At 32.4% G+C, this 22,700-nt stretch overlaps 2 protein-coding genes across 2 annotated transcripts; one reads left to right on the top strand and one right to left on the bottom strand.

Moving 5' to 3' along the window:
• The first annotated feature begins 7,565 nt into the window (after positions 1-7,565).
• LOC128191503 (calpain-D-like) lies at positions 7,566-20,729 on the top strand. Its single transcript, XM_052863602.1, has 14 exons — positions 7,566-7,615; positions 9,647-9,763; positions 10,716-11,194; positions 11,322-11,500; positions 13,238-13,421; positions 13,608-13,752; positions 14,010-14,097; positions 15,333-15,434; positions 15,573-15,722; positions 15,816-15,977; positions 17,340-17,557; positions 18,269-18,480; positions 18,629-18,798; positions 18,969-20,729. Exons 2-14 carry the CDS (start codon positions 9,733-9,735, stop codon positions 19,132-19,134), a joined length of 2,286 nt encoding a protein of 761 aa, XP_052719562.1. The 5' UTR covers positions 7,566-7,615; positions 9,647-9,732; the 3' UTR covers positions 19,135-20,729.
• Positions 20,423-22,662, bottom strand: LOC128191507 (uncharacterized). The gene has a single exon (XM_052863608.1). The coding sequence runs from the start codon at positions 22,327-22,329 to the stop codon at positions 21,148-21,150; it is 1,182 nt and encodes a 393-aa protein (XP_052719568.1). The 5' UTR covers positions 22,330-22,662; the 3' UTR covers positions 20,423-21,147.
• Between the last annotated feature and the right edge of the window lie 38 nt (positions 22,663-22,700).

Here is a 22,700-nt window from a genome sequence, read left to right on the forward strand (position 1 = left end):
TTTGGCTCCAGTGGATCAAATGTTCTTCGAGTGAAGTTTCTTCTCGCACCCTATTTGAGTGCCCCCAAGCACAGCAATCGTCTAAAAACTCAAATTTTTCACACTTGTTTGCTTATTTTAAGAGGAAGACATTGGGGATTTATGTTCATTTGGGATCTTCTGTGTATTAGTGGTTTATCTGATGCAGAAACAGCTTTATCGGCATCGTCATGAAACGGTTGTTTGAAAAGAATTGGACGGTGCGTGACTCTTCGACTTCTGCATGTGGGTTTTGTAAAAAGTCTCTTTTCTTCTTTTCATTCTAAGATGCAATATCTATTTGACCTATTGAATGATGATTCGGAGCTACATTATGGAGATGTCAGAGGTAATGGTACAATCTCGGAGCTTTTTGGTTGTTCGGAGGAAAATGAGAGTCGCTTATGTTGACGGTGAAGAATATGGCTTCACGATAGGATATGACAACGAATAAGGAGACGATGGCGACGATAGCGACGATGGATGTAGGCACATGTCTTGTTGTCTTTGGTACCTTAGACTTCTCAGTCCCTTGTCAATGAGACGATGGTGAAACAGGTATGAATACAGTTTGATCAGTGGTAGGAATATGGCAACGAATAAGGAGACGATGTTGGTGTCGTATGCATATGTACTGTTGTATTTCGAGGAGGCGATGGTGATCTGGCAGGTTTGGGCGTTCATTTATTCCTGTGGCTCATTTTAAATCTAAAGTTGAAGTTCCTGTCATTATGTAACACCATTGATGTTGATGACTCAACAGGAACGAAATGAGTTGGTTTCGGTGGTAATGTACTTGTCCATATGATCTTAACAGCAGCTATCACCTATTTGAATTACTGGTAACGTCTTTAAGTTTAAATTTTGGAAGGCAAGGTCTTTAGTACCATTAACGCATGTGGATATGTTATGTTCATATGAACGTTGCCTATGTTTAATAATGCTAGTAAGGTCCAAATTTGTTCTTTTGAATCTTTTTTCTCAGTCAATCTTCTGTTTTATTGTAAGTATATGTGGAAGCTGCTTCCAATTTATAATCTTACTGTCCCATTATTCTTTCAAGTTGTTATTGTAAAACATGACTGGCATTCTTGTAAATCACTTGCAGTAGTATTAAAATACTTCCCTTCAGTTAAAAATTCACTAGACAGTTTAGCAACTTTGTGTTGTTAAAACATTACAAAAACGCTTTTTAAAAAAAACCAGGTACGACCATCGTAAACCAAGTTTTCAGTAAAAATCAGAAACATCGTCATAAAAATATGGACCATAAAAAGGTGAACGTTCACGTTCATTATTCAATGCTACATTGGGGTTTTCTACAAACAATAAAAACATAAAATCCCTAAATGACAGATATGAGTCCATATCTAAAATGTTTCTGAACTCTTTTGCTTATAAACAATAAGGATCTGTAATAAATTTACATAAAATTAACAATCAATCTAAAAGAGTTTAAAATTCTTTGTTCTGCTCTCTTTGGAATATACCAGGTAAAATATCTCATGCAAAATCTACCGGTTCATTTATCTCACCCTTTCCATCACACACCTCTCACACTTGCAGACAAAACTTTCTCACCAGTATTGAACTGTAAACCATAAAAATGTTTTTCCCTCTTTGTTTTCTATGCATTTCTATGGTTATATTAAATTTGTTCTTCACTTCGTCATTGATATGATTTTTTGAAACAATGTCCATTTCACTGGTTAAAAATAATGCTTAATAAGTACTTTTTGAGGGAAGATTATTTTCAACATAAGTACCAAATGTAAATGTAAAACACATTGAATAATTGATGCAATGTGAACTATACTTATGTTTCGACTTCTAAAACTATAATACATGTATAAGTTTCTATATTTAAAATTTTAAGGTTTTCTTTTACCACTGTCTCTAAAATCCAAAAAATGTTAAATGTACAAAAGCATAATCAAGGCTATCCTTTTCTTTTGGTGATAATAGCAAATCAATTTCAATTTGACTTGGCAATTACATTTTTATACTCTTTTAATTTTTTTGTACATTTTCTTTTTCTTCTTTTCTTATGGCATGTTTTATTTTATTTTTTTTAATTGTGTTTCTAAATTTTCGGTTTGTATTTTCAACATTAAAAGATCTTATTTTGTCTTTAAGACCATGCAGCATTTTCCCTCCTTCGGTTTGTTATGACGCTACTCTGCTCCGATATGATCTCTTATAGCCTAGTATTCCGTCTTCTTTACCTTCTTTCTCCTTAGATGAAACTGATTTTTGTTAATGGTATCCACTCCCATTACTTGGTTTTTGTTTTAATTGGGGGAACTCAAATGTGTTATCGAGATCTGTATTCAATTTCCAATTTCTCTTTGTTGATGTATTTTTTAAGTTTTCTACTTCTTTTCGAATTCGGTTTACTTCAGTATTCCCTCTTCTTTATCTTCTCTTTCCATTGATAAATCTCATTTGTTGTCCTGTTATCCACTGTATTCAATTTCTCTTTGGTGGAGTATTTGTCTATTTCTTTTCTTATTCGGTTTACTTTTTCAAAAGACTAACTTTGTTCACATTTGCATATCCGACTTTCAATTTGTCGCAGGCTTCATTGTGTAAGCTAAGCATTTCATAAAGTTAGCACAGTCTTTGTGCTTTGAATAAATTTCGCTAACACTGACAATTCACAATGTTTGCAAAAAAATAATTTTCTTGAAGCTCTCTTCTTACAGGGAATATTTTGTAATTTTAGGAAGAGGAAACCTCACAATATTGGATTCATTTACGCCTTTCTTGTAGTTTTATGTCAAACACCTTTTCTTTTGACGAAAACTGCAACAGTTCTTTATAGTTTAAGTCTATTTTAAACACTATTTGAAAATGTAAATTTTTTTTTTATATTTTCCAATTTCTCTTTTTTGGTTTTTAATTTACCCAGCTCCTCCTTGATCTTTTCCTCATTCTCCCACATCCCAACTTTTCTCATATCCTCTCTTTTCTTTTTCGTCTAAAATCTTTGTTTTCTAATAAGTTCTTTTTGTTTCTGTCCGTCTTTCTTCATGAAAAGCATGTTTTCTGATCGGACAATGTTGATATTAACTGCCCGTTCCTTTGAATCTTAATCTCTTATCTGATCTTCTATTTTGTTGTTCGAATATATCATAAAACGTTCAATACTATTTATAGAATATGTGAAATCTGATTAATTTCAAAATCTAATTTTTAATTATTTACTTCAGTGGACCCATTACAGTGATGTATTATTCTCAAGTGATCATTAAGGTCCTTTGCCCCTAATATATTTAATAAATATTTAAAGGACGTTTTGATGTTATCAAGTGTCATGCATAGTTAATGCATTGATTCTGTGAAACAGTGTAAAAGCCTCATTTTTAGATGAAATACCTGACGTATCTGATGTTCAATAATTTTGAAAACACCATTTTCGAAGCTCCTTATGTCTAAGTGTGTATAATTTCTTTCCCACTAGCGCGCTTGGTTGGTATTTGGGTTCCTGGCAGTGTGTACTTCTCCTTAGAGTTATCAAATTTGTCAGATTTTTTTTTAAGATTTAGAAAGTCAAACACCTTTTCTTTTGACCTCAGCTGCAACAATTCTTTATAGTTTTGTCTGTTTCATACACTTTTTTGTAAATGTTGATTTGTTTTTTTATACTTTTCAATTTCTCTTTTGTTTTTGTTTATAATTTCTCCATCTCCTCCTTGATCTTATCCTCACTCTCCCACAATCCAACTTTTCTCATATCCTCTATTGTTTTGTCTATTTCAGTTACTTTCCTCTCCTTCTTCTCCTTGCTTCTTTTTCTTTCCGTTTAAAATCTATTTTTTCTCAAGGTTCTTTCTGTTTCTCTCTTTCTTCATAAAAACATGTTTTCTGATCATGCAGTGTTTATAATGACTTCATTATTCTGTTTGCATGTTCGCATATAGAAATATAATAGAACTTTCAATACTATTTAAAGATGTTGTCCCATTAACCTTCCAAGACAACCATGACTGGCATTCTTGTAAATAAATCACAGTAATATAAAGATATTTTCCATCTCTTTAAAATTCTTTTAACAGTTTAGCAACTTATCTTTTAAAACAAAACATAAACGCTTTATAAAAATACAAGTCGCATCATCAGATTAAGGTAAGTTTTCAGAAAAAAAAAGAACTTTTCAAAAATAAAAAATACTAAAATATATATTGTGCATAAAAAAGTACCAGTAGCATTATAAAACATTACAATAAAACAATTCCCTCAAATATTAACAATAGAAATATTTTCAACACCCTGGTTTTTTTTCATATATACCTGTAATATGTTGGGATCACCTGTCCCATCTTCGTAAAATAGTTTTGAGACGTATTTTAAAAGAAACAAAATTAAAGGCTCTCTTAACGAATGGGTATACCCAGCAAATTTAAAACACAAAACTTACTCAATATTAAAAATTACTTCAATGCATACATCAGAAATCTAAAAGAAGGAGCAGAAAGGTCAATATCTCTAGCTAAAATATCATTCACTTTCTGCTAGGTCGCACTTCTGAGCAATGAAACATTATTTAAGATATTCTAACATTTCAAACTTGAAAACATCTTATTATGTCTGCAGTTTTCTTCATAAGGTGTGTGGTGACAATACTCTGCTCTGTAATGGTCTCCTTCAGCATTCCATCTCCTTTATCTTCTCTCTCCTTAGATAAATCTCATTTGTTGTCCTGATATCCACTTCCATCTTGATTTTTGTTTTAATTAGTATTTGTTGTTGAGGTATTTGTTCAATTTTTCTTTCTTGGTGTATTAAGGGGTTTTTTCTTCTCTCATCCAGTTTACTTTGTATAAAAGACTATAGCTCGATTCATCTTTGTATATTCGACTTTCAATTTGTGGCAGACTTCATCGTGTAAGCATTTCATAAAGTTAGCACGGTCTTCATGCCTTAAATAAACTTCATTAACACCCAAGTACGTAAGTACCATGGTTATCTGCAAAAAAGGTAAGTTTTAGCTGAATACAACCAAAAAATGAAGGCAATCAAAACAAAGACAATAAAGTTGAATAAACTAAATGTAGAATAAAATGAAAATAATTTGAAAATTAAAGACAAACACAATGAACAAAAGAAAGTTACATGAAAATGAAAAAAAAAATAATGAAATAAAATAAAAATATCAGACAGAAATTGTTTATCTTTTCTTTTAAAAGTAATATATGTTTACCTTTGTATGGAAAAATTCAGTCACTATGTCACTCTGTAATTTATGAAACCCTAAAACGAGACAAACAAATTAATAATATATTTTTATGAAAATAATATTGTCAATCTGCGTTCTTAATATCAATATGTATGAAAATACTATACTGAACTAAAACGATATCGACTATTTCAAGGGCAGTTAATTTGATTAAAACAAAATAAATGTGTTGACTAATCTACCTACATTTTAAAAAAACGTGCAAAAATGCAGAGAAAAGCTTCCGTTTCATTAACCATCAATATGATTTGAAAAACCATTAATAGCATCATGTTTCTATGGATGCCACTGATTCTTGTAGAAGTCAAGGGATCACAGAAAATACAAATGTAAAGACCTGTGCTGTGGATATACTTTTACTGTTGTTATTTTATTTCAAGAAAATTAACAGACTTTCAGAGGTTCCTGGCAAAGCACAAAGTAAACCAAAACAGAAACACAAACACAGCTTACACACTACTGTCATCAACATCAGAGTAAATCAAGTAATTTTTACCTCAATCTATCTCTAACCAGTCTAGGATCCAATATCCATTCACTATATTATGCAGATATGGCTACCAGAGTTCTGCTTCACACACCTCATCTACCTTCCAATTGTTACTTTTTTAGGATTAAGATGGCGTTGACTGGAATAGCTACTTTACAAAACACGGGCGCATTTCTCCTTCAGCTGGTCAATGTATTTTGTCAAAATGTATAATCTATAAGTGAACAGGGGAAATGTACCTCACCACGCTCATATAAAATTATAAAGAAGTGGGTCTCTCCACTTATAAACTGACGTTGTTTACCAGCTAGTGTGAACTTGCTTAACCTTTCATAATATTACTTGACTAGCTGTACCATGCGTATCACGTGACAGAGATTTTGGCAAGCGCGTTCGACTAGCTGCAGGTCTGTAGCTCCCGGCCTATAAAAAATTCGTATGAACGAATTGGGAGCTACATAGCTGCAATAATGTAGCCCTCTCCGATTTTTTATATCTGATATTTACTGGAGAGGGCTCCCTCTCCCCCCAAAAAAAACAAAAATCGGGAGAGGGCTACATTATTGCAGCTAGGAGCTACAATGCCTCCCATTGTAAAAAAAAAAATAAAAACTACAAAAAGCTATATACAGAGAAGCAGCTATATATTGTTCGACGTGGCATTATATGCCATTTAACTTTAATTATTTATGCGAATTTCATTATTTGTGTAAGTTTTTATTTTTGATCGCTGTTTTCTCAGTAGCGAGAATTTGGCGACAAATAAAGTCACGTGATATGTAAACGTGTGTTATCCGACCTATTTTCAAAAAATATCGAGCAAAAATTCACTGTAACAGGATGTGCGGAATCATTGATAATGCGTTAGTCAATTCATTACCGTAAAAAAACGATCCAAATATATCAACACCAATCAGAATGTGGCATATTTATTCACTCTTGATTTTCAATCATCAAACTTAAAGCATGGTAGATTTTCTATAATTCGTTGTGTAAAAGACTAAAAGGGACAGTTTTCATGTGTTTACTCTTTAAGCTACCATTAAAACGTTTGATAAAGTAGTAGCAACAGTAGTTGCAAAATGGCTGTGAAATTTGGGGCTATGAGAATATAGATATCATTGAAAAAACTCCATTTGAAATTTTAATACCGGTATATGTTCTATGATTGAAAAGAAGTATGCCATCTGATATGGTTGACGGTGAATCAGGTCGTTATCCTTTATATGTCATTGTACATATTCTCGATTAATTTCTTACTGGATAAAAATGATCCAAGGTCCATTAAGATTGTGTTTACTGTTTACAAATATCTAGCAAATCAATATATGTACATTTGTACAATAATGACTGTAAATCCATGGACCGATTTTATACGACATATTTTAGATTCTTGTGTTTTTTCTAATATCTGGACATAGTTTTATAATAAGATTAAAGGAAAATGCATCATGATATCATTATTGTGTATATATATATATATATATATATATATATATATATATATATATATATATATATATATATATATATATATATATATATATATATATATATATATCATCGATGCTTTATTTCTGCAGCTTCCTTAAATATTTAACACCTTCACGGATAATTATGTTGATTTATTAGATAATTATGCTATAACTTGTCAGATTTTTATGTCGACTTGTCACTCATTCACGTGATATAATCAACATTATTATGATTTACCTGGCAAAGGGATTTTAATTTAACCCCAAAAATTGTTTCATGAGGAATGAAAAAATTAAGAGGATCTTTAAAAACAAAATCCGGATAGTTGACGTCCGGGTTTTACAATTACTTACGTAGACAAACCGAAAGTAGCCTAAAGAAAAACCTGTTTAGGTAAATATTAAAACATTCATTATCATTCATGTACATAGTCAGCGAAACAGGTAAAGCAGATGTTCATTTTGTATTAATTTAAATACTGAGTTCTATTTTTGTGTAAATCTGTTTTAACAGTGAGGTTAACCCGCATAAAAATTGTCTCTGCGTATTAATGTTTATCATATGCCTAGTGTATTTTATGTTTACCTCTGACCCCTCAGGTAAGGGTAAAAGAATAGTTCAAAACCTAGAAGGGCAGTACAAAGTTAAAACAATCAATTCATTGATTTTCTATAGTAAATTAAATCTTTGATACGGGTTATCCTCTTTTGAGAGGCGGACATTCATAACAGATGGCTTGGTGCATGTTAAAAGCTAATTCTGACAAATCAAGCTCCGCCCCCTCAACTTTGGAGAGACATGGAAAGCAGGGGGTGGAGCTTGATTTTTCAATTTCAACACACAACACATTTGATTTGATATTTTTTATGCATCAAGATGTGGTAGCTGATGTGAGGAGATTATTCATGTATACATCTAACAGATATGCAATGTTGGGAAAATAGTCTGATTAATGTCAAATAATTAACTCATTTAAAACCTTTAGATTGCATGTTATAAGTATGTACAGAGCTACAAATCTAATGCTTGCAACACCACTGTAAATATATTGTTTATGATAAGACACTCTCTGACACATACCTAAACATAAATATTTCAATGTAGGTAATTGGTGTAGACTTGAAGAGTTGACAACAGATTCAGGAAATAAGAAATACACACCTATAAACTGTTAAATGAATAAATATTCTATCATAGAATATTTATTCATTTAACAGTTTATAGGTGTGTATTTCTTATTTCCTGAATCTGTTGTCAACTCTTCAAGTCTACACCAATTATATTGAAATATTTATGTTTAGGTATGTGTCAGAGAGTGTCTTATCATAAACAATATATTTACAGTGGTGTTGCAAGCATTAGATTTGTAGCTCTGTAGACTATGGAAGTCTGAAAAATTATTGAAATGTTAAATAGGAGAGTAAAAAAACATTATCTCTCGACTGACATTATGCCTCAGTGTAAACACCAAAGTAAAGTTTACTAATGTAAAACTTTGGAGAATTTATTTTGTTTAAAATTCAACACCAAGTACTTAGTTACTAACCACATCATTCCTATGTACTGTGGAATCATCAATTTTCGCGGGGGCCAATTTTCGTGGATTCTTGATATTTTATAGGTTAGTGGGGACGTAATTTCGTGTATTTTCTTATACCTACAAAACGAAATATGACTTTATAACCCTAATATATTATTTGTGGAGGATGTTAATTCGTGGATGAGAGGTACCCACGAAATCCACGAAAATTGAGCCACCACGAAATCTAATGATTCCACAGTATTTGATGGATTAGAGTAAGGAAACTTAGAGATGGAGTCATGTTTAAGTTTTTTAAGCATAGTGAGTCATGTCAGACAAGAGCTGAGTTAACAAAATACATGAATGACAAGCCCTCTACCTTGCTAATAACTCAACAGCTGGTATCCAAATTTATTAACACATTTAGAAATACCTTTATAATTGGTGTAAACAACAACAATAGAAACTAAAATTTTTTTTTTTTTTTTGCGCAAATCGTGACCAAATCCATTTGATTGATTGTTAAATGTGATAATGCTATGCACTACCGCCTTAACTTGGTCTGTATGTAAATTACCATGTGTTACAATCATGTGTGTGTTGCAATTGATGAACATTCTAAACTAAGCAAAACTGGACATTTATTTTGCCTCATCCCTATACAGTCGTGTAAAGGATAAACTTAATGTATTATCAATTTACCTTTTTTTTTAGTGTCAGTGTAACGTATTAGTTAAAAATCTTAAACTCTGTTTGTGTATAAACAGTTGTATATAATTAACAAAGCAGTTAGAGATTGGTTTGATCTGCCAGGGTAAAAAGAAAGGAAGTATTGTCCTTTAATTGTTGTTTATGAGATTTCTGTACAGGGAACAAACAGTTTATTTGTCCTCTTTTATACAGTGATATTTCTCATTGGACTACATTGGTGATGGATGGAACAGAGAAATGGATTTGATGAATTAGAGTAAGGGAACCTACCTGGAGATGGAGATGTTTAATAAGTTCTTTAAGCAAAGTGAGTCTTTATTAAATTACTACCGGTATATGATTTCATCAATATTTGTTGAATACCAATTTTTGTGGATTTCATTGATAATTTGATCGATGGAATTGAAATTGAAATTTAAAGAAAATTTTATTGATTCATGAGATCAAATCTAAGCAGTTCTTCATAACATATTTCACTGAATGGATTACGGGCCACAAATTTTGTATCCTGGATACTGTCATTTGCAGTAAATGTATGAAAATTGATAGCCGCCAATATTAATGCAACCACAGGATTTTTATCCTATTTATAACTTTGTTAAATAGCATGTAGAAATAAGTATATGTATCTGACAGTTTAGAAATAAGAGATTTTTAATAAGGTCAATGTAGAGATTATTATGTATACTTAGCTTTCACATGTACCATTACTTTGTTCATCAAATATATAAAATTATGTAGAGTTGTAGAAATATGACATTCAAGATCGTATTTTAATACATGATATTAATATCATATGAATAAGACATATGCAATACATTAGAAACTAATGATATATCATCTTGGTTAAAACAAAGTATCTTGAATCAAACTAATTTGCTTACATCGCTAATTGACTAGCTAGCTAGCATTTCAGTCCAATTAACACTTTGCTAAGTAATAAAGTGCAATGCGTTGAATTTACCAGTATTGTAAAGAAATTTTTAGACACTGTTGATGAACTTTTACTTGTAACTGTTAAAATCTATCAGCGGCATTTTTTTTAGGCAATTAATTTCCTGTTTCTTGCTCAATGCAACTTACACACATGCACGCATTACATGCTTTTTATGCTATTTTTTTCATATTATGATTTTTATTAAAATTGTTACCCTTGTAGTCTGTATAACTTAATACTCATGCAATCTCGTATGGAAGCTAGGAAATAAAAATTGAGTGAATGAATCATCCAAGATCATTGTAATTATTTGAAATTGTAGAGGCATCTAAGTCAAACTGGGTGTGCCATAAGTGTAAAAACGAGGTGGATCAAGGAGAAAAATGCAAAACATGTCAAAGATGGTTTAATAAGAGGAAAGACGAAGAAGTAAACAGCACAAGGAATGAACAAAATACAAAAGAAGCATTGGACGGAGCCACTGGTAATTCTGGTGATGATCAATTAAGTAGAATAAATTGTGATGTCAGTGCAGAAAGAGGGATTGAAACAGTCAATAGTAGTGGATGGACTTGTAAGATCTGCTACATGAGTGGGAATCAAAGTACTGAATGTAAGATGTGTAAACAAACCAAAAAGGATTTGAGTGACGAAGATAACATCAAGAATAGAAGGAAGAGGAAGAACCTCAACAGAAGCAGGCTGAAGGCGGGTCACAGTGTAAGAGTGAAGGACGAACGGGATAAGCAGAGAAAAGTTGCTAGGGATATTGCCAGAAACATTACAGATTATTGCAAAGAGGTAAAATTAAGCACTGGTTTTTTGTTAAGAATTAAAACTAATTTTAAAAAAAGAAGTAATGGTAAATCAATTTTTCTAGATCATTTTTTATTGGATTGAATGAATGCTGCTCTTTAATTTATTGCAGAATAATATTCATTACGAAGACAAAGGTTTTCCTGCTTCAAATGCCCCCAAACGAGATCAAGGGCAATGGCAAAGAATAGGCCAAATTCAGGACAAAAGCTGTAAAGGAAAGGAATCTTGGACCATTTTCCGGAACCCCAGTCCTGATGATGCTGTACAGGGGGAAGCAGAAAACTGTTGGTATGGAAGTCCTTATACATGTATTGCAATAAGGCTAAGATAAATAGATGTCTATTTCATGCCCCCCCCCCCCCTCCCAAAAAAAATTGCCTAATCTTGTTTCTTGAAACATTTCCAAAGGTAAACACGCCTGAAATGCATGCATGAAAAATATGCTTGATAAGAATTTTTTAGATGACCATGATCTAAAATTTGCACACTCTGGGAGAGAAAAATAAAGTCGCCAGTTACAAACAATGAATCAATATTCATTATACCCCCGCAAACGAATTTTAGGGGGGTATATTGGTTTCACCCTGTCTGTCTGTCTGTCCGTCCATCTGTCCATCTTTCTGTAGACGCAACTTTGTCAGATCAGACAAGATTTAATGATTTTATGACAGTTTTCATTTTCCTTATTCTATATATTGTACACTAATGTTGAAAAGTAAGGGAGGTAATCCTTACAGATTTTATTAATTAATTAATAGTATTAAAACACTCTAAAATATATTCATATAAATACATCCAGATGGAGGTTTATTGTCTTTATGTCTTAATTAATAAAAAAGAAAATATTTTTTATAAAAAAAATATTTTTTATAAGTATTCTATCTACTGACAATGCAAAGTTTTTGTTTGTCAATGATAAATTCTTAGGAGCTAGTAAGAACATCAAAGACAAGTGTGGCTGAATTCATTTGTCCCAAGGGAACCATTACATGTATCTGAGCCATGGTTCAGATGGAGCATGTGTTTAGGGGAAATTGATAATCTGTAAAATGGGTGATGGTTTTGGGGCTATTTTAAAACTGTTTCATGTAAACCAAAAGTTTCTTTCATTATAAGGAAAAAATTATATCATTATTAATAAAGAAGTGAAACTATTTTTAGAAGTTGTTTAAATTTATAAGTCAATTATGTAAATTGATGAAGTGACACTATTGGGCATTAATTTAAATGAAATTCAAAATTACTGATATGATTGTAGTGTTTTGGCAATTTTAAAATTGTTTGTAATATTAAATTTTCTTTTTTACATATTTTTACATAGTATGGTAATTATGTTAATGTTTTGGGAGTTTATTAAATTTAACAAGCTCATCAAAGAAAATCATAGTCCTATGGGATCAATTTTCTGATATGGAGTTCCATTGTGCCATAGGAGAAATTGAGGAAAATTTGAAACAACTAATTGCATCTGTCAAGACTCTTATTAGAAAGATATTGAAAGTTTTATCAATAGAAGAGCATTGCTTGGCTACTCCCATGGTATTTCCATTTACTGCAAAGGGAGGGGTTATTGTCATTTTGTTGGTTTTTCTTGAAATCAATTAAATTAAAAAAAAATATCATCAGATACATACATTTATAAATGTATTACTGTTATAGATATGTATTTACAGTGAAATTCTGACAATTTTGATTTAAATTTTTCTTTGTTAACCAACTTTTTTTTACAATTCTAGAATTTTTTTTTTGTATGTGTTCCAAACCTTTATTAGTCAATTCAATTATTTGTTCCATTTGAAATTAGCCTTGCGGGGGGTATCTGCAGTCCCATTAGGGCAGTTCTAGTTGTATTTGAGAAGTCTCACTGGGGTCAAGTTTGAAAATGACTGTAAAAGGTTAAAATAAAAATAATCTACATTATCATTATATGTGAAGCGTTTTTTGTTTAAGGTTATAAAGATTTTTTCCCCATTGAATGTGTTCAATTTTTTAAAATAGTTTTCATTCATCTATCCCATTTTTCAGGTTTCTGTGTGCAGTAAGTTTATTAGCTCAGAAAGAAGAACTTTTAAGAGACATTTTCATCACTGACAATTTTTGTGAAGAGGGTTTATACCAGGTTCGCCTGTGTAGGGATGGAAACTGGAAGACTGTGATTGTGGATGACCGCTTTCCCTGTGATGAAAAAGGAAATCTGAAATATTCTAGAGTAAGCACAATGCATGTTTATTCATATCTAAGAAATCTCCTTTTTTCTTAGATTCATTTAATAACTTGCTTCATATAAGCACAATATTACCACATCTTGCCCTTTGTAAGAATTTTTTTATGATGAGACAACAACTAAAATGTTTTTAAAATGTCAGAATATAATAATCTTTATGTCTGATTCCAGCCTCAAAACAAACAGTTGTGGGTAATGCTGTTAGAAAAGGCGGCAGCTAAACTTTATGGAGGTTACGAAGCACTGCACTCTGGTCTAGTGGTAGAGTCCCTGACCATGCTGACAGGGGAGCCATGTGAACACATTGACCTCAAAGGTAGGTCAACAGCTCTCTGTGAATCAAAGTACTGAAAGAGCATAAAGTCATAAGACTGAAACTGTCCAGTATGTCAGATATTGTACAGTCCTCAGTGAGCACAAAATATGATTTAGTGGACAGAATCAGGCCTATAATAATTATGCAAACAACCAACAGTTTTAACTTAAAAGAATGTGAAACTTGTTAAATGTTGCCACTTGTTGGGCCCCCAACTTTGTGATATGTGATATTTTTGGTTTATATTTTATTTGAAGGGTCTGATGTAGAGAAGAAAGATGACAACAAACTTAAATTAGATCGTGACAAGCTTTGGACTGAATTAAGGGATTGGCACACCTCTAGGTACAGTCTAGACTCCCATAGTGTCTCTCTATTTATCAAAATATTTTTGCATATGCAATCCTATTGTTTATTTCATTAAGAGTGATTTTTCTTATCCCTGCAACAGCAACAATATGGAGACGGTGATTAGTATCACTCGAGTACTCGACTATCGCTCGGTCACACCGATCATCGACTAAAATTTTCTTAGTCGATTAATCGTTATAAAGTGAGGAAACAATTTCAAAACCTTTTTTTTTATAATGCGGCAGTTTTGGGGCTTCGAATAAAAAAGAAGTTTTCTTTTCTCGGTATTTTTAATCACGTTACACTCGGTTGAATCGAATGGGTGTCCCTAGTACATTTTTAAGCGGCTACAAATTGATCTCTGTTGAATTTGTACGTGAAATTGTTGTTTTAAATAGAAGTACTTATGCAAACATGTTCTTAAAGAGATCAATTTGTGGTTCTCCTAAACAGTTATTTATTGGATTAGATGTTTGTATTAATCAAAAATTTAATCATATCAACTCAAGGCGTTTGTTTTTATACCACCATTAAATTAAATTGTTGATTTGGCACGGCACGGGACAATGACTTAACATGAAACAGGTCACATTTGATTTGCCTAAAATGATATGGAGCTCAATTATGTGTAAGCATCACAAGAAAAAGGAAAAATTAGGACATTAGCTAACGGATATCTAGATAAAATGTTTTTTAAATTTATTTGAAATCAAATACATCTATAGAGCGTATTATCATAAGTTTTTAAATCACTATGTTTATTATGGATAATGGTTAAGATACAGTGTATGTGATAGTAGAATAAGCACACACAGTTTCAAATAAATAAATGAGTACTGGACTATTGCTCAACTAAAGGCTCCGATTAATTGACTAAGCCAACTGAGTAAAATTGACATCTCTAGTAATTTTAAATGGTTTTATGCCACTTTTAGGTTTACCTTGGGTTACCTGTCAACTTGAAGATTTGTAAACGCTAACTGTATGATAAATCATTATTTTATAAGAAAAATTACCTCCTTAGCTAACAAAAACTTTGGGTTATCTTTTCTGTTGATAAGAAAATTGATTTCTTGCATGAGATGTTTTATTTCAGTCTGATACACATATTAATAGTATTAAAGCAATATCATCTATAAATGCATCCTGATTCCTTTGAACATTCTGAAAGTATGAAATAATGATTATATGATATATGATTTTGATTACTTTTTTTACAAATTATCCAGGTATTTGATAGGAATAAGTACTCCAAAAGATTTACAGCAGGGGGAACTGGAGTCTTCTCATTGCTATCCTGTTCTTGAAGTTCAGGAGATGAATGACAAAAAGTAATTCTCTCTCTCTCTCTCTCTCTCTCTCTCTCCTCTCTCTCTCTCTCTCTCTCTCTCTCTCTCTCTCTCTCTCTCTCTCTGTGTGTGACCAGTCAAATCTGAATTAAATTAATTCTGATCTATTTTAAACAACAGGCTCTTGAAACTGTGGACATGTTCAGACCACAATCACTGTATCACTGGATGTTTGAAAAACAACGCTGATCTTCAGAAGGAGAAGAAAAGATTGTTACGAAACCTAAAGAAAGGAGAGTTTTGGATTTCATTTGAGGATGAATTTACAAAGTAAATTGTAACACTATTTTGTAATTAGTTTCAAATATTTTACATGTATCTTTCTGATTGCATTTTTATCCACCTCTCTATATCTGCTTACAGATATTTCAACAGCCTGTCTGTCTGTAAAACAGATGAAGGATGGTTTGAATCTCGCTTTAAAGGTGTGTTTCCTCCAATCTTGAATAAAGAGTGGAAGTACTACTCCTTTAGACTTGTGAATGACACCAAACTAAAACTTGGACTATTTCAAAAAAGCATGAGGTAATTATAATCTCATCTTTCCATATGGTTTTTAAAACAGGTCAATCTTCTTTGTTGAATACCACTATATTGAGTGGGATCAATAATAATGACAAAGGACTAGAGCCACTAACCATCAAAAATGGCCTCATCTCCAAAATTGATTTAATTTAAATCATAGATAGTATAGACTTTTAGCTTTAATTAACTGTTATTCTTTTTTCAATATCTCTGATACTTTTCCAATAACAGAGTTTTCAAAATGATTGTATTTTAATGTAAATTTGTAAAAATAATGTCATTGTATATAATGTAACGTCATGAAATATGTATCAAATAACAAGACATGACTGGGCGTTTATTGGCATTTATGTACTCAAAATCATGATTGATAAGCTAAATATGATTTGAAGTATATCAATTACAATAATTAAAGAGTGTTTTTCAAATCACATACGAGCTGATAATAGTACTCATAGGTTTACGAAAATATACATGGTGCATTAGAAAATGTTGATTGAAATCCCGATTTCTGAAATCGGGAAGTTTGCAAACGCACTACATGTATGACAAAAATCAGTGGGTTAATTTATTTTTTGTAATAAAATTATTACAACGTTTTCAGATTTAATAACAAACAAGAGCAAATTCCAAATGTACTTTATAAAACCGAATAAATCGTTATATACAAACATACTTCATGCCCCAGTACATTTACGCAATATGCATCTAAAACCGAATGCCAGAATTACCATGGAATTGATCAAAAATGTGTTTTATCATATTCATTGTGTTATCAATGGCTATGTTTGGAATCTAGTTAGCAATCTAATATTTTGAAATATTTTATTGTCTAGCTGTTAAACATCAGTTTAACAAAAGCTGAACACACGCTGATGTACGAGCATTCAACGATCGTGCGAGAAAATTGTGCCGCAGAACACATCAATGAAAATAATGTCAATATAAACTGTTAACTTACATGTAATGATATTGATTAACATGTAGAAAAACCCAGATACCAATTTATATGCCTATTTCTAATTCAAACTTGAAAAAAAATACTAGTAAATAGCAAAATACCAAATAGTAATATAGAACACCTTTTAAACATGTTCATTGTAATTGAATATAAAGAAACCTTTGAAAAAAACTTTGGAAAACATTAACTGACATAGGATATCAATAAGATATTTATGCTGTCACTCAGCATAGGACCTCCATTAATGTAAGTCTGCTGTATTATGACCCTGATCTTTGCCATTTGACCTTGTCTCAAACATGACCTTGACCTTTATTTGTCCATGTATTTCAACTAAGACAAATGCTTACTAATTAGTTCAAATATTGAAACCATGCAATACTGATAACATAATTTTACAGAGGAACAGGTTTAAAGATAGAAACCTTCACAGATCTTCTGATTATGGTGCTGAGGAACCAAGTTGACGGCTCTGGACGCCCGTTTGTGGCAGCCCCGCTGTTTTCTGAGGTCATTAGCTACAGTAAGAGGCGGGCCAGAAGCCTGACAACCTGTAATGTAGACCTTACCCAGGGTAGTTACACAGTGGCCTGTTTTTCGTTCGGAAAGTTAAGACAAGGTCAGTGCTAACATAGATTACATTAAAAAGTAAGTGATGGTATTACGGGACTTTCATTGATACACGATGAAAGTGCATAAATTGAATGAGTGTAAAATGTTCTGTACATCAATTTTTTCAGTTTTTTTTTTATCTTTTTTTATCTGTATGATTATATACTTCGTATTTTTGTACCTTTCAAATAATTTTTATTGAAACTTAATTAAGGCAAAGAGTTGTAATTCAGTAAGGTAGGTGAAACACTTAACATACATTGTACACTATTATTTTTCTTCCTACTACTTTTATGCCCCAAATCAAATCTTTAACTCTGTCTTCCTCATAAGTTTTGAACAAACAAATCAGTTTATTTTGTTACATACTTAATCTCCCAAGAAAGAGATAAGTACTATGTTATTTTAACAACATATCTATTGTTTGGAAATGAGACACTCCGAAGGTACTATATACACTTACTCTGTCATACATTGAATAGCATGGAATAGGCCCCAGTTGGGGCTGCTGTTTAACCTTCAGACTTGAGGTCCTGATATAGGACAGTATCTGCATCTGTATTTCCCTTGCTTGACCTTTTGCATCTATTTGCTTGACTGTGAACACAAGATATGAAGCATGCATTCAATGTCTGTATGCTGATGAGTTATTATGCATTCTTCACTGTACTTAAATTTCTGTAGCATATTATTTACTGTTTTCCAACTTCTCTGACAGACAATGATGTTGATGTTGAAGACTATGTCAGTTACACCTTAAGCATACACAGTTCTGTCCAGTTGCTGTTCATGGATGAATGTGAAGTCAATGCCTCTGGCTTTCCAGAGCTCATGTATGCCCCTGCCGATGCTCTCATTACATTGGCAAAACAGAGCAAGATCAAAGAAAATGATGCAGACATCAGTCAGAGTGATATCAGACTAAGTCATGTAAGTCATTAATTTGATTTTTGAAGATTTGAGAGGATGGCGTTTGAAATGCCAAATCATTTTATACATGCAGATAGATTGAGCATACGTGTATTTCATGCATATTTTAAGATTTTACATCAGCATATATTGAATGTTTCTCATATAGATTGCGGATGGTGTGTATTGTGTGATGTTCATGTTCTATGGAGAAATTTGTGTCTTTATCAACGAGACAACAGAAGGTTATAGTTATATCAGGCACTATGGACCCAGTGAATACATCATGAGTGTTAGGCATAGAATGAAGACCACCGATTTCATTCCACCTAAATCAGGGTAAATTATTTTAACACTGTTAGTATACAATTGACATATTTATTTATATAATGTTCATGTGTGTATCTAGAGGTAATTTTGTGATTGATGGAATAATAGTCATTCATCCTTGCAGTGAGAGTTGTCTTTCTTGCCATAGGAATAATTAACCTTAATGGATTTCTTTTCAGACGCGTTATAAATATAGTGACTCCACAAAACCCCAAGACTTCATGGATGATTGCGGCTCAGAAGAATTTCTTGAAGTCAGAACCACTAGAAAGTAGTCCCCCAGTTCCAGACACACTGGAAGGTCTCCTGACACCAAGACCTATCCCTGAAATTACTTCATCGTGATAGTTTATTATTAAAACCTGATTGGTTGTAAAAAGTGGCATTTGACTTAGCCTGCAGGCAGGTTAATCTTTGATTTATGTTAAATAGAGCATTTTATTTAAAAAAAAAATGAGATATGTGAAAATCATAAGTAGATGTAGTTTTCATTGCTTTTATAAGGCATTTTTTTTTAACGATATACTAAAGTTCATTGCTTACTAATTTTTAAAATGTCATCTGAAGCTGTAATTTGATAGCATTTACACTGTTTTGCCTTTTGTAGGTGAACCACATGAACAAACCTTATCCACGAACTATATGTGCTCAAATTTACCCAAATAAAAATTGATGCAATTGTTTTACATTTCACACTTATTGAGTAAAATTTTATTTTTGAAATCATTGTTATTTAGATGTGTTAGGAAAAGATTGAAACAGACAAACTGGCTGATTCATGTCAGCATAGAATTTGGTTGTGAGATGAAGTGTACAAATTTTGAGAGAATTGAGAGAAAGTCATAGAGTAACTGAAATATCTCTAATGTGTATGCAAATATTTGCTTGATCATGGAGTTATAGTTTGTATACTGACCAGTAATAGATAACTTATAGATATTCATATAAATTAAACTATATTGTGTGATGTCCCTAGAGCTTCATTTCAATAGACACTTACGGTAATCATGTTTTATTGCTAATTTTTACTATATTCAGAATTATTTTAAATAATTACATTATATACATGTACATTTATTAATTTTTTTGGTGCCTAGGTCACACTGACTTTAAAAAGTATTAATTGGTTTGTTGTACATTTGAATTTTGTGCAATCTTTATATGTTAGAAAGCATTATTTGCCATTTTTCTGTATTAATTGATGAAATTATAGAGCTTCCAAAATATACCTGTGTGTCCATATAAACTGTGTTTGAACAGTTAACAAATTTTTTTACAACCGTTTGGCATAAATGAAATATAAACTGTCTGCAAAAAATACATGTAATTCCGCTGCCAAAAGTTATTGCTTAAATTATGTATGGCAAGACCAATGATGCAAAGAGCATGTGTGAAACTTAAAAAATAACCTGAACAGAATATTAAAAGTAGAACTTAGTACTAAAATAAATTCTATAAATTCTGTATGTTATTAATTCATTTTTTTCATTGTAAATTAGCAAATTAATTCTGATACAACAGCATTAGGAACAAATTGAATAAATGTTCATATTTTGAGTGCATGAAATTGACACAATTTGCCTCAAATTTTTGGAATCGCCCATATGAAAAAAAAACACCTTTTTTTCTATGACATACAGGACCTCAAAGATTTACAATTATTTTTCAATGAAAACCTGCAGTGTGGTGACTTTGTTTTAAGTACCGTGTAAAAAATTGAATTGTCCTAGTCTTGCAATAGTGTGGTTTAAAATTTAACAATGTTTCCATTTTAAAAAATAAATTTTGTGAGAAAACACAAATTTGTCATGTATTCTGTTATCTGTTTGGTTTGAATCATCTCTATTGCTTTATTTAGCATAAAGTTTCATTTGAGCAGTAAAATGTTTTCTTTAGGTGACTAGTTCATGTGGTTATTGCAAAAAACAAAAACAACTCATGTCAGCGTGTTATGTTGGTTTTTTTTGTTACCTTCTTACATCAAAAAGAAAACAATTATAAACACATATATAAACACATAATTTTTGCCGGAATTATATACACGCACCTCTTAATGACGTTTTAACAACGTGAAATGAATAGTTTGGAAATTCGTCAATATCCAGATGACTAGCTGATTTTTCCGAGATTACTACTATTTGACAAACAGTTCGTTGTGTATTTGAAACGCAAGGCACCTAGACGCCAGTCAGACGTAAATGACGTTGGAACCAAATATAAACTATATTACTACGCCGTGAAGACGTTGTGAGTCTTTTGGAAATAATAACAAATAATAACCACATGTTGGAAATAACTTTTCGGATATAAAATAATGTATTTGATTTGAATTCCTGTAACATTTAAATTATTTAGCGTCTACATATCGTCATCGTCGTCGCTGGACTCGTCAGAGGACAAGATGACCGGCTGATAGTCCGGACGGAAATTATCTGCCGTTGTCACGGTGTCACGTGAACTGAAATCAAACTTCAGATTTTTGAAAGTGAGGCTTTTTAGATCCAAGTTACCCACATGCCTGTTGTACTCATCTTCCGGAGTTCCGGGAACTTGCTCGTATTTAATACCTGATATTTCCTTCATTGCTGCCCTGAGTCTCAGTGTATAGTAGTCCCTGTCTTCAATGTCATCCACTACCAAGTCATTCAAGGTGTCTACAAACTCTTGGATTTTCTGGTCATAATTCAAAGACTTGATCGCTTTTAACTGTAATTCGACAACATCGATTTTCTTCTCATCCTCAAAGAAACTGGAGGATTTCTTTCTGTGGCTCTCTTGTTCTGATGGCCGCCGTGACCCGGATGTTGCATCGTTGGTGACTTGCTGCAATAGGGACGGTCCGCATGTGTGAGGCCGCGCTTTCTGCTTCACGGGCAAATCTAACGTCAGTTTGTTGTTCTGTTTCTTTCCTTTGGTGGCAATACTTAGCTGGAGGTTTTTTTTGAGGGGCAGGGATTGGACGCTGACTTCTACCTCCCGCTGTTGTGGACGACTCCCCGTGGTGGATGGTCGGTCTACGGTGGGCAGGGGTAGACCTGCTAGGGTACCTGTCGATCGTGGCGTCATGCATTCACTGACAGAGTTGCTTCTCCGTCGAGTACCATTGCCGTCCATAAATACGTCATCGACTAGTTCCTTTTGAGTGTCTTTTGGAATGGTGACTGTAATTTTTGGATGTTTTTTCTGTTTATTTTGCTGCGACTTTTTCCGGTTGCTCTGAAGTTTTGTGAGGAACTCGTAATCCTTTTCGACACTACCAAAATCAGTGTTTAATCCATGGAGATTTTTGGCCCGAAGTTCTCTTTCTATTTCTTTATTTCCATGCATGCGCGCCTCACATAATTTAGATCTATACAACTTATCCTGAAATCGTTTGAATAACACTTTTTGGTCTATTTTGATTCTATGAATTACATTTTTCTCACTTCTTTCCAACACATGCATTTGTTTTTTCAATAAGATAGTTTCCTTCCAATTTGCATAATGCACTGATGGAGACTTTTCAGCATTTTCACCCGTTTTCCATCCTTGCGATGTCATCTTGAACCTCTTGCGGCTTGACTGGCCGTGATTCTTTCAACATTTGTTTGTAGTGGGGTGCGTTTTTATCAGCTGTCGTTTGTACAATCTCTTGTTCTGTAACATAGTCGAGTACCTTTGTTTCTTATCGTGCAAAACGAATATATTCATTCCACTTTCATTTAATTTATGCGGCCATGGAAGTTCATTGATAACAACTGCTTTCACAAACGTGTAATTATCTTTAAGTCAACATAACTGCGATAGCTTACGTACAACTGTCGATTTACAGCTTCTAGAAGCCATTCCAATTCGGAAGTGTTATTTTTGCATGCTTTCGTACATGTTGGATTGAACCCCATAAGCCCCAAAAATACCTTTACGCTGAATTG

Source organism: Crassostrea angulata, chromosome 7 (assembly GCF_025612915.1).
Source record: "Crassostrea angulata isolate pt1a10 chromosome 7, ASM2561291v2, whole genome shotgun sequence".
In the NCBI taxonomy this organism is placed as follows: Eukaryota; Metazoa; Mollusca; class Bivalvia; order Ostreida; family Ostreidae; genus Magallana; species Magallana angulata.